This window comes from Homarus americanus, unplaced genomic scaffold (genome assembly GCF_018991925.1).
Source record: "Homarus americanus isolate GMGI-L3 unplaced genomic scaffold, GMGI_Hamer_2.0 scaffold5589, whole genome shotgun sequence".
Taxonomy (NCBI): domain Eukaryota; kingdom Metazoa; phylum Arthropoda; class Malacostraca; order Decapoda; family Nephropidae; genus Homarus; species Homarus americanus.
Genome location: NW_024736650.1, coordinates 3,021,130 through 3,034,021, shown reverse-complemented (window position 1 = coordinate 3,034,021; position 12,892 = coordinate 3,021,130). Strand labels below are relative to the sequence as shown.

At 48.8% G+C, this 12,892-nt stretch overlaps 1 protein-coding gene across 2 annotated transcripts in view; it reads right to left on the bottom strand.

The window, feature by feature from the left end:
* The window catches only part of LOC121872296 (protocadherin-7-like), a 51,921-nt gene extending 49,038 nt beyond the window's left edge, over positions 1-2,883 (bottom strand). For both annotated transcript variants that reach the window (XM_042374990.1, XM_042374991.1), the window contains exon 1: positions 2,355-2,883. In XM_042374990.1, coding sequence (XP_042230924.1) covers positions 2,355-2,790 — 436 coding nt within the window. In that variant the 5' untranslated portion in view covers positions 2,791-2,883. The remainder of the gene's footprint in view (positions 1-2,354) is intronic.
* Between the last annotated feature and the right edge of the window lie 10,009 nt (positions 2,884-12,892).

Sequence of the window (12,892 nt, the reverse complement as noted above, 5' to 3'; positions counted from 1 at the left end):
TGCTTTAACCCTTACAAAAAGTTTAGCCTCGAACCTACATCACCATGACTTATTTTATTTATTTTGTCTTCGTAACTTAATTTTTTTCACTAAGTATATTTTATTTACACTTTTATTTTATTTCTGACATATTAATCTACAAGCTATCTGTTGTTTACTTTATATAATTTATTTTAGACCACCTGAATAATCTCCACTACAGCTTATTTCACCTAACTTAACCTCACCTCACCTCACCTAACCTAACCACGCTAAATAAATAACACTATAACACTTGTAATTATTCAGTGTTATTAGTTATCAATTATTTTACTTAGTGCTTCTGTTAGTAAGAATATTTGTGCCCGTTATCCCTCACCAAAACACCAGTTGCCAGAGAGCCAGCCAGTGAACCGACCGATAATAATTTCTAATTGACCTATCAGTTCAATGTCCGACCATCGACACATTACTTCATCTCTCTCTCTCTCTCTCTCTCTCTCTCTCTACGTGACGTCATCAAGAGGTCGTGACTCCCTACACAGGTGAGGTAACGGGCTGCCGTCTCTCACAACTATGGCTCTATATAATTACGTCAGGTAGATAATTAATTAGTTGCATCACCTGAATAATATCCACCCCCTTATTTCACCTGAAGATTAACCATCCTAAAAGCTATTGTGGGGTGGGGTGGGGTGAGTCGGGGTGGGGTGGGGTGCAGTGGGGTGGGAGTGGGTGGGGTGGGGTGGGGGTGGAGGTGGGGTGAGGTGGGGTGGGGTGGGGTGGGGCGGGGCAGGGTGGGGTGTGGCAGGGCAGGGCTGGGAAACAAGAGGGCGCCACGCGACCTGATAAAATAGTGTATTATGATCATATCAGCGGCCATTACCAGCGCTCTCCCTTAACTTGACCACAACAGATTACCTGACACGCCATCGTCAGCAGGGGGGAGGGGGGAGGTGAGGAGAGGGATAAAGATAAGAAGATGGTGAGGAGGACGAAGAGGAGGAGGAAGAGGAGGAGGAGGAGAATGAGATGGTAAGGATTAGGAAGAGGAATAGACTGAGAGGAGGAGGAAGAACAGGAGGAGGAAGAGAACAACCAATAAGGGGGACGTAGAAGAAAGAATAAAGAGAAGAACAGGAGGCAAGGGGAGGATGAGGAAGAAGGTAGAGGAGGAAGAATAATTACGAATAGAGGAAGAGGAGGAGAAAGAAGAATAAAAAGTGGAGAAGAAGAAGAAGGAAATGGAGGAGGAGGAATAAGGAGGAGGAGGAGAACTGAGGACACGACAAAACCTTTCGTACTGTCACGTTATAATCAATCAGCCTGTGTGTGTGTGTGTGTGTGTGTGTGTGTTATTTTTCAAGCAACACTGACCTTGACACCTGACCTCATTACGGATAAATAGTTTCCTTGTGTGTTTATAAACCTGTGTAGCCAGTTTATGGTTGGGAGTCATCCACTGCTACTACCGATGATGGCGCCATGAGATGAGAAAGGGACGTAACCACAGACAAACACCCGGACTGACTGGGCTGGGTTGGGTTAGGTTAGGTTAGGTTAGGTTAGGTTAGGTTGGGTTGGGTTGGGTTGGGTTGGATGGCACAAGAAAACACATTTAAAACGCTAACTATGCCATCAGGTCTTTTCAAATTACAATACAAACAACTATTTCGAGGCAATAACACGGACCATTTTGACGTTAGGAGCAGGTCGCCAACACAGCCGTCAGTTCCTCCTCCTGCGTGTGGTGGTGTGAATACTGACGAAGTTTTCCTCTCAATAAATTACAAAAAGAGTTGGTGTTAAAAACCCAGCTCCGGTGAATGTTCTGAGTGAAGGTCTGTGATAAAGGCAGGATATAACTCAGGTGTCGTAAGTGTGGGGAAGACGCGTGCGAGGGAGAGAGGTGGGTGAGGGAGAGAGGTGGGTGAGGGAGAGAGGTGGGTGAAGGGGAGGCTGCAGGTGGTGACGTCACACTATATACCTCACATACACTTGAGACAGTTTAAAGCAGACAATCCGCCACGACCTTTGATAAGGAACTTGTTAACGTCAGACCACAACTGCCTCGGTGAGTAGCAATGATGAGATAAGTTTTCGAGGAAATCCGGCGGGTGACTGCAGGCCCCGGCGGCAGTGTTCCTGAAGGGGCAGGAGACAATGCCGACAACTTCCTGGTGTGTGTGGAGGGCAGGTGTCGCCCAGGTGAGCACACCCACACAATACCCGGAAGGCAACGTTCACCGCCACGAACCTTCCCTCACGATCCAAACTTTTCCACAAATCTTTCTTCCGGCAGCAGCCGCCTTCCGAAACCTAACCTAACCCAACTTAACCTAAAGTGACAGTTCAAACAACGGGAAGACACTCACCTTGGGCAGACGCGGCAGACGGCAGCAGCAGGAGGGACAAGCACACCACCAGTGTCGTCCATATTGGCCGCCATAACTTGAGGCCACCTGTCCACCGCCAGTTATTACAAGAGTTATTTCTACCTAGTGACCAGTGACGCACTCGAGGCCAGAGTGACATGTTCTCTTCACTCTGCTTCACATTAGTTCTCCACTCGCCACTCTTATTAAAATCACTTACACTCTGTTCCAGTATATGTCCACCACTCCGTGTATAGTTCGTCAGTAAAGGACAGTTGGTGGAGGTGTGAAGGTGTGACAGCGTAGAGCGACAGTGTCTAGGGCGGTGGAGTGTGGCAGGAGTGTGGTGGGGGGCAGCGAGAGTGTGGTGCGTCGCCTTCCTGGCCCTGTCGTCTGTACGCGACGCCCACCACACACCAGCCCAGTCCTCCTCCATGACTGAGACCCTCTCAGATTCCCGCTGATGGAGGTGAAGGGGGTGTAGGAGGGCTTCCTGGCAGCCCACAGGCACGCGTCACGCCGCCATCAGATCCTGCCGAGAGAAAAGGACGCGTTAGTACGTGTTTAAGAGAACTGAACATAACCAAGACGACGACGACATGATATTTATGTATGGCCCCCCACTGACACTGCTTTATGTATCCTGGGTCACCGCCACTAACACGTGTCCTGAACTACACACACCACACCACACCACATACATACCACTGCCACCACCACATACCTACACTGCCACCACCACATACATACACTGCCACCACCACATACATACACTGCACCACCACATACATACACTGCCACCACACATACCTACACTGCCTGCTACCTAGCACAGGCTGCACTGTAACACTGATCAATACTGATGAATGTTTTATGGAGTCTTCCCAATAACCTCATCCTGGCCTCTCCCCACAGTACTTCCTCCAGCTCCCACCCCACACAACGTTCATTTTCTCACAAACTCACTAACTTTACGAATATAAAGTCGGATTATGTTTCGTTATAAAAAAAATGGCGTTAATTATGTTTTTATGGATATTAATTTGGTGTGTGTGTGTGTGTACAATAACCAGCAGGGTGTATTGGTACAGTGAAGCCTATATTCACCTCTCAACCTCCCTACCACACACACACACACACACACACACACACACACACACACACACACAAGCACACACACTTCACCAACGCTTTCTGTCTCCTCTGCAAACACTCCTGCAAGAATGTGTATTGCAATGTTTACTGTTTGCAAGATGTTTCAATGTTAGCAAAATGCCCACGGTGTTTACAGTGGGTCAGTCAAATTCTCTCAGTACACCAGTCAAATTCTCTCAGTACACCAGTCAAATTCTCTCAGTACACCAGTCAAATTCTCTCAGTGAGGGAAAAATTCTCTCAGTGGGCCAGCCAGTTTGAGGAAGGTGATTAAAGCCGCTAATAACGTTGATACAAATGACCCAATGAAGTCTTGAGCATCTGACTGTGGCAGCCCTCAGTGGTACAGGGGAGACAAAATGCACCGACCACTGAATAATGAAGAGTGGTAGTAGTAGTAGTAGTAGTAGTAGTAGTAATAGTAGTAGTAGTAGTAGTAAGGGTGATAATACCGACGCTCCATACCAAAACATATTTACCTTTCCCAGGTCTCCTCTCCTCCCCTGCCTCCCTCCCTCTGTCACGTGACCACCCTGTCTATATGGAAGAGAGAGGAAGAGGGAGAAGAGGAAGAAGGGAGAGAATAATATGGGGAGGGGGGGGTTGTTCTTACCATACATATAATTATACATTAAAATCATACATTAGAACACCTCGTAAATTCATACACCAGTATACATGAAATTATACACTAAGACGCATCCAAAATTATTCACCACATAGAATAACACAACAAAATCACCCATAGACACAACACAGCACAGCACAGCACAGCACAGCACAGCACAGCACAGCACAGCACAGCACGACACATTTCAGGATATATAGAGCACTCCGTCACACACACTCTCGTCACCCGTCAAATTAACACCGTCACATTAAACACCGTCACATCACATTAACACCACGTCACAAGGAACACCGTCACATTAACACCGTCACATTAACACCGTCACATTTCACCACGTCACAAGGAACACCGTCACATTAACACCGTCACATTAACACCGTCATTTCCTGCACCTCAAGTAACAGCGAAACAAGGAAAGTGTATGTGCAATGGATGACGCCCCTACATCACTCTTATTGTTGTTATTATTGCCTTATCTCTGATTATTTTGATAGTTCTCTTAAGTGAACGTGAGGGGGGGGAGGGAAGGGGAGGAAGACAGACACAATACACCAAGAGAGAGAGAGGAAAGGAGAATGTCATCCACAAGAACTGGAAGACTGAAAAACGAGGAAACTATGGTTGAAAATAAAGAAAAGTCATGAAAACGGGTCATGGGGGGAGGGGAGGAGGGAGGGTGTTAGGGCACTAGAGTAGGGAGGATGGTTAAGGGTGACACCAGCACATTCCTCCTAGCAGGATCCAATTATGGTATGATTGAACCAGAAGTTTCACTGTAACCTCACTAAATGTTTGTTTACGGTTCAAGGTTAGGTTAGGTTGGGGTTTTAAGTTGGGTTGGGCTGGGTGGGCTGGGATGGGCTGGGTTATGGCGGCTGGTTCAGGACTGAGTTGAGTTGGGATTGGGTTAGGTTAGGTTGGGTTGGAGTTGGGGTTGAGTTGGGTTAGGTTAGGTTAGGTTGAGTTGGGTTAGGTTAGGTTAGGTTGGAGTTGGGTTAGGTTGAGTTGGGCTGGGTTTAGGCTGGGATTCCAGAGGCTGGGTTGGGCTGGGTTGGAGTTAGAGTTGGAGTTGGATTAAGGTTGTCATGCCCCGCAAGATGTCTGATTAGAATGTGTTGCCTTGGCCGGGAGGTAGGTGTGGAGGGTTGGTGCAGGAGGGGGGGTTGGTGGGGAAGGGGGACAGGGAGAAGAATGGTTGAAGGATGAAAAGGAGGAGGGAGGTGGGAGGGAGGATGGGAAAGGGAGAGGGAGGGGGGACCTGGACCAGGTTAATGATGATTGGCCTCCAGTGCTCTCAGGAGCGCCAGGTGGAGGGGAGACGGGAGGCCGGGTCGCTGTAATCAACTCACCTGACCCCCTCTCTCTCTTCACCACGTCGAGTATGTGTCAATGTCGATACCTATGGCGGCTTCCTGTACGGCATATTGTAGGGGGTATTTGGTTAATTGTTTATAATGGGAGAGGAAATTAAAAAAAAAAGATAGGAGTGATGCGCGTCTTTGTTACTCCGTGTGGGTGTGTCCAACATGGTGTGGTGCAGGAAGTGTGAGTCTGCCCCCACCCCCACCTTCACTGCGTCTTTAAAGCGTCACCTGCCGTCCATCATCATGCCAAGACACCTATATTAATACCCTCCCCCGACCCTGTCTAGGCCCCATAGGTACAACACACACTGCGATACGGACCCACCCACCTACCCATCTCCCTGGTGTTGGGGGACAGAGGCAGGCTAAACCAGTTTTCCAGTTATACGAGAAATTTACCTCACCAGCCATTAGGGATTCTTCCCCACAAAGGACGCGGGACACCTGAGGGCCTAATGCAGCGCCATAATAATGATCACAGGCGTGGGTGTCCGTCATCAACAAGGCCCCTGACAATGGCTGGCTGACGTGTGTCAATGTTGGTGATGCTGACCAAATGTTGACGCTGTGCTGACGTAACCTTCCCGCAACTGACGCCTCCCATTATTATTCTTCTCCTGACGCTAAAACAATAATAAAAAATATAAATGTGTCTGTCTCCAGCGGTAAAATAACACCGAGGGGACACAACACTGCCGCCGTCCAAGGCCTCGTGTACGTGTCCCCCAAAGTCGAACTCTTCATATATCCCCGAACGATCTCAATTCCCTTGGGTAAAATAAACGGATCAGCCTTATATTATGGAACTCACCCGAAGTCTTGGGGGTCACCAGAGCCCGTGCCAGGACAGTCGGTGATCCCTTCAGGAGTTACGAGGCGGACAGGGAGGTCTTGGCACAGTTACGAGACGGACAGGGAGGTCTTGGCACAGTTACGAGACGGACAGGGAGGTCTTCGTACAGCTACGAGATTTGACAGGGAGAACTGGCACAGCATGAGACGGACAGGGAGGTCTTGGCACAGTTACGAGACGGACAGGAGGTTCCAGCCAGTTGATGAGGCGGACAGGGAGGTCTTGGCACAGTTACGAGACGGACAGGGAGGTCTTGGCACAGTTACGAGACGGACAGGGAGGTCTTGGCACATTCCCTAGTTTAGTAATAACTACAATGAAGGTAACAACTTGTTCAATATTGTTTAGTGATTGTGAAGTAATTTCTAATGACAACAAAAACAACAACGATAAACAAACATAATAAAAATAATAATAATAATAATAATAATAATAATAATAATAATAATAAAAACAAGAACAACAATAATAACAACACATAAATGACATTAAACCCACCACAAAACTCCATCACAACCCGTATATAAAACCAACACAAAGAAACGTAAACCGGAACTAAGGACGATAATAATTACACAGATCATAATGTATGGCTGACGGTCCTGGAAACTGGTGAACTTTACACACCCTTAAGTAGGTGTTACGTTACGTTACTGTACAGGTGTTATGGCGCGTTACTGTACAGGTGTTATGGCGCGTTACTGTACAGGTGTTATGGCGCGTTACTGTACAGGTGTTAATAACACCGCCATCACCTTTTTACCTTCAATCACTAATCACCGGATTCTCACAAATTAACAAGAGTGGTTTATAGTTTATACCTGATGTCTCGTGGTGTGTAGTGTAGTGGTGATTGTGTTGTAGTGTAGTGTGGTGTAGCGTGGTGTAGTGGTGATTTTAGTGTAGTGGTTGTAGTGTAGTGTAGTGTAGTACAGAGGCGCGAGAGAGAGAGAGAGAGAACGTCGATAACGGAGTGTTTTGTGTTAAAGAAGTGGTTATGGATGGTTAGTGGCTAGTGGAGGTACCATTGAGTCTGTCTGTCTGTCTGTGTGTCTGTCTGTCTGTCTGTCTGTCTGTGTGTGTGTGTGTCTGTCTGTCTGTCTGTCTACGGTAATGTTCTACACTACACTTGTTAAATCAGCTAAAAACAGTACTTAGGTTGTGCGTATGAGTGTGTGTCATATAGTGTGACGCTAGGCCTTCTCACTATGCTAAATTCACTGCAAAATAACTACCCAATTTCTAAAAAAAAATACTTTATATCTCCCACAATGTAAAAGCGTAATTGAGTCTCGTTATAAAATTACATGGAGCAATATTTCAATTATACTGTGTGTGTGTGTAAAAATGAAGATAACGATATATAGAGGTGATAAGAACGAGGAAGACGAATGAGGAAGGGCAAGGAGGAGGCGGCAGAAGAACAAGGAGAAGGAAGAGAAGGAAGAAGAACAAGGAGAGGAGGAAGGAGAAGAACAAGGAAGAGGAGGAAGGACAAGGAGAGACTGGTGAGCGGGGAGGAGGAGGAGGAGGTGGGTGGGGCAGGTGTAAGGGGGTAATCACCTGTACTCTTAATGACGTTACTACTGTACCTAGGAGGGAGGGAGGAGGGAGGAAGATGATGAGGGGAAGAGGACGGAGGGTGTGTAGGCTCCTCCACACACACACACACACACACACACACTGGGTAATACAAGGTACTTTTTCCTCGTCAGTCAACACACAAAACTTACTCCCGTACAAAAACGATTCTCTCCGAGGCCATGATTCGGAATACCTGAAGATCCGCCCCTTAGTTTATTTCACCTGAAGATTAACCACCCTAACCTAACCTAACCTAACCTAACCTAACCTAACCAAACCTAACTCTAACTCTAACCAAACCTACACTACAATTAGCCAATAATGACAAAATATAACGGATACAATCGTGAGTACAGTTATGAGGAGGTGTGATTGTCATTACGGGCCTCCTGTCACCAATACCTGAGGAGGAGGAGGAGGAAGAGGAGGAGGAGGAAGAAGGATACTCCCCGTCACACCTGCTTGTGTTACCTGGCCAGAGCGACACAACCCACCTGGGGCAGTGTAGTGAGGGATCCATGGCGTGACTCATCATCTTAGTCACCCCGAAACCTCCTCACGACTCACGCACCTCCTGAGTCACTCTCGAGACATCCTCACGACTCACGCACCTCCTGAGTCACTCTCGAGACATCCTCACGACTCAATATACCCGCCGAGTCACTGAAGCCACCCGTCGCACCTCGCCCCTTCACGACGGTAAAACATACACACGCAGTCCGGGGTCCAGGGTCCACGATCTAGGGTCCAGGGTCCGAGGTCCAGATTCACAAAGATCACTCAACAGATATCAAGGCAGTGTATCTATAGTTAAGGTAGAGTCTCAGTGCAGTTCTGTGGCCATTTTGGGGCTGTTACCTTAAATTAAGAGTTCAGTTTGATGCGGTTTATATAAATATAATTATTACGTTAATCTGTACAGTAATTCATCCTTAACTAGGACAATTATAACCCAATTTCAATACAGTAGAGTCTCAGAGCAATTTTGACGCCATTTTGACCGCCATCTTTGTATCTTCTGAAGAGGGTCGTTCACCTGTCTCACGTCTCCTGAAGGTGTAAACAAATTAATTCACCTGTAAGACGCACGAGGACCTGAAGGGGAGTACCAGTCAGGTGTGTTGGTTCAGGTGTTCCGAGACGCAGGTAACGAGGGGTCTTAGTGGGTCAAGATATGTAAATACAACCTTTTAGTAATACACACAGTCTAAATGGTATTACAGTTCCGATACAGACTGCATACTGTAATGGAGGTTTTATAACTATCAATATGTGTTATGTATTAGTACAAAATCAGACACAGGCAATAGTTACAGTAATTCCCAGATGGTTACTGAATTGTGAGAATTGTGTAACGTTAAAGTGAATACAGTTTCCCTTTCAGCTGGTTACATACACTCGGGGGATGATAGTCGTGTTACAGTGAATCATCTTCCCGGAGTATGACTGACTGACTCACTCTACTGACTGACTGACTGTACGTACTTCTTGCAGTGTGGGACCCGCTGGCGTATTTGCTCTTACTGTGGGAGGATTTTGTTACGTGTGTTTGCAGCTCACACACACACGAGTGACCCCACGACCCACTCTCCTTTCTCCTGCCTCGTCACCTGGTCTTAATGACAGCCTCTGGTCACGGTCTTAATGTTCCAGCCTATACCTGCCCCCCCCCCCTCTCCCTCCTACCTTGCCTTACCTTACCCTTCCTGTCCTGTTCTCACGCTCTCTCATACCTCTCTCTCTCTCTCTCTCTTCTCCTCATAACATTATCACTTCACCTCACCCACCCACCCACCCACCCACACTGTGACTTCCCGCCCCGCCACCCACCATTTCTCCTTCCCGCCCAGCCCCACCGCCCACCTGCCCCGCCGCTCCATCTGTTGCCCTCACCATCACGGCGGGAGGCCACACCGTGTAATCAGGGCGGGCCAGTCTCCACGCGGTGAGGCAGGGGGCGTCAGGCTTCTCCAGTAGAGGGGAGGGAGGGGGTCACACACCTCCCCTCATCCACTTATCTCACCCACCTCCTTCCTCCTAGCCCTCACCCAGAGGTTCTTACCCAATACTCCTCATACTCCTTATCCAATCATCACCCCTGCCCTGCCCTGCCCTGCCCTGCCCTGCCCTGCCACAAGGAGCCGCTCTCACAGACGGTCACATAACCCTGCTGGAGGTTGTCCTTGAGCAGGTCATTTCACCAGCGTCAACACACAGAAACAATCATTCGGTGTTGTCCTCCACGTCACACCACTACACTCAATTTTCCTCATGTTTTTATAGTGAGTGAGTGAGTCGTTCTGACACCGTCCTCACCCACCACCACTGTTTACTCATCAAGTGTACTCATCAGCCTCGACGTGAGCGACTGAGAAACATCGGCGCATAAGAATCCGTCGACACGGCTGGACGGATCTCATGTAAACAAATGACTCGCAGGCGGTGTATCCTTAACTCCTGAGGACGACTCTCCCACGCTTTCAGGAGGGAGGCTGCAACATCCTGGAGCCACGAGGACGACTTTCCCACACCTTCAGGAGGGAGGCTGCAACATCCTGGAGCCACGAGGACGACTTTCCCACACCTTCAGGAGGGAGGCTGCAACATCCTGGAGCCACGAGGACAATTCTCTCACCCCCCTTCAGGCAGGTCCGGGTACATGAAGATGAGTTAAGTAATACAGCCAATGTCGGCGACCCTTGCGGCCAGGACCATGACATTACTAACCTGACCACCACCACTACCACCACAACCACCACCACTACTAACACAACTACCACAACCACCACCATTACTACTACTACTATTACCACCATCAACACTACTACTACCACCACTAGTACCACAACTACCACCACCAGGACCACAACTACCAGCACCAGTACCACAACTACCACCACAACTACCACCATTACTACTACCACTACTATTACCACCCCCACCTCCACCACTAGTACTACCACCACGAGACAAAACACCATCCAACACCGTCTCACCACAGCACATTCCTGGTCCGGTTATCACCATCAAGAGTGACTTAAGATGTGCTGGGATGTGTTTATACCACCACCACGTGACATTACTTAATAACCCAAGCTAACAAAAGCACATTCTTGCCCAGACCATCACTACAGGTGTATAAGATCTACCTGCACGTGCTAAAAGAGATATAAAATGAACCTTCACGACAAATGCCTCTTTTGATGGCACACATTATACCAAATATCAGGTTTTAATCCACGAGTCTAAATTGGGAAGTGGGGGGTGGGAGGGGTTGAGGGTGGGGAGGGTTGAGGGTGGGGTGGGGAGTTGAGGGGTGGGTGGGGGATGAGGGGTGGGGTGGGGATTGAGGGGTGGGGGAAGTTGAGGGGGTGGGGGAGTTGAGGGGTGGGGTGGTTGAGGGGTGGGGAGGAACAAGGAGTGTATTATTGTCGCGTTTGTGTCCGTGTTACGCTCCTCTCCTCTCACCACTAACACAGTCACACCTATACGAGCATTAACCAACGCTCCGGGGCCAATGCTCACCTGATAACCTAATCTAACCTACTTGTCGATAATCGCTATGTTACCTGGACATGTTGGGAGGAGGGAGAGGGAGGGAGGGGGAGGGAGGGAGGGAGGGATTTCAATGAAGGTGTATACGAAGCTTGGTAAGAACAACAGGTCGGGAGACGGCGATAAAACTACCATGATGACGATGATGAATGATGATGATGACGATGTGATGATGATGTGATGACGTTGATGATGATGATGATGACGATGATGATGATGATGATGATGATGATGATGATGATATTGATGATGTTGATGACGATGATGATGATGATGACGATGATGATGATGATGATGATGTGTGTATTGATGATGATGATGACGATGATGATGATGATGATGATGTATGATGACGATGATATGATGATGATGACGATGACGATGATATGATGATGATGACGATGATGACGATGATGATGATGATGATGACTGCAGGAGCTCTGGTTAAAGTACTGGTGGTCAAAGTAAAGGTTCAAGTGATCAAGGTCGAGGGTGTCGATTGTTCTTTGCTTGAGGATCTGACGTTGTAGTTATCTTTCATCTGTTGTGTTGTGTTGTGTTGTGTGTCGTGTCGTGTCGTGTCGTGTTGTGTTGTATTTGTGTTGTGTTGTTGTGTTGTGTTGTGAGTCTCGTCTCTACAGTATCTTCTCTTTCCTTTACGTGGCATAACCTCTACTTCTCTCCAACAACTTCAATATCTCACACACCTCACCTCCTCACCACACCTCACCCTCCCTCACCACACCTCACCCTCCCTCACCACACCTCACCACACCTCACCCTCCTCACCACCTCACCCTCCCTCACCACACCTCCCACCACCTCACCACACCTCACCCTCCCTCACCACACCTCACCCTCCCTCACACCCACCCCCCTCCTCACCTCACCCTCCCCACACCCCCCCCTCACCACCTCACCCTCCCTCACCACACCTCACCACACCACCCTCCCTCACCACCTCCCCTCCCCCCCACACCTCACCCACCTCACCCTCCCTCACCACACCCCCACCCACCTCACCTCCCTCACCACACCTCACCACACCCCCCCCCCCACCACCCCCCTCCCTCACCACCCACCCCCTCCACCACCTCCCCCCTCACCCTCCCTCACCCTCCCTCACCACACCCACCCCCCCCTCCCTACCACACCTCCCTCACTGCAGGCGTTGTCTCCGGAAACCCTGATGACCCACAAGGAAGGAAGCATCAAACCTCATCATTACCTCCCTACACACCTCTCCCCCTCTCTCTCTCCCTCTCTCCCCTCTCCCTCTCTCTCCCTCCCTCCCTCCCTCCCTCTCCCTCTCCCTCAACTCCTTGTTCCTTACTCACTACCTCCCTTAAATTACCCCCCTAGTTCCCTCCTCTTACCTCATGCCACAGTGAGGGGG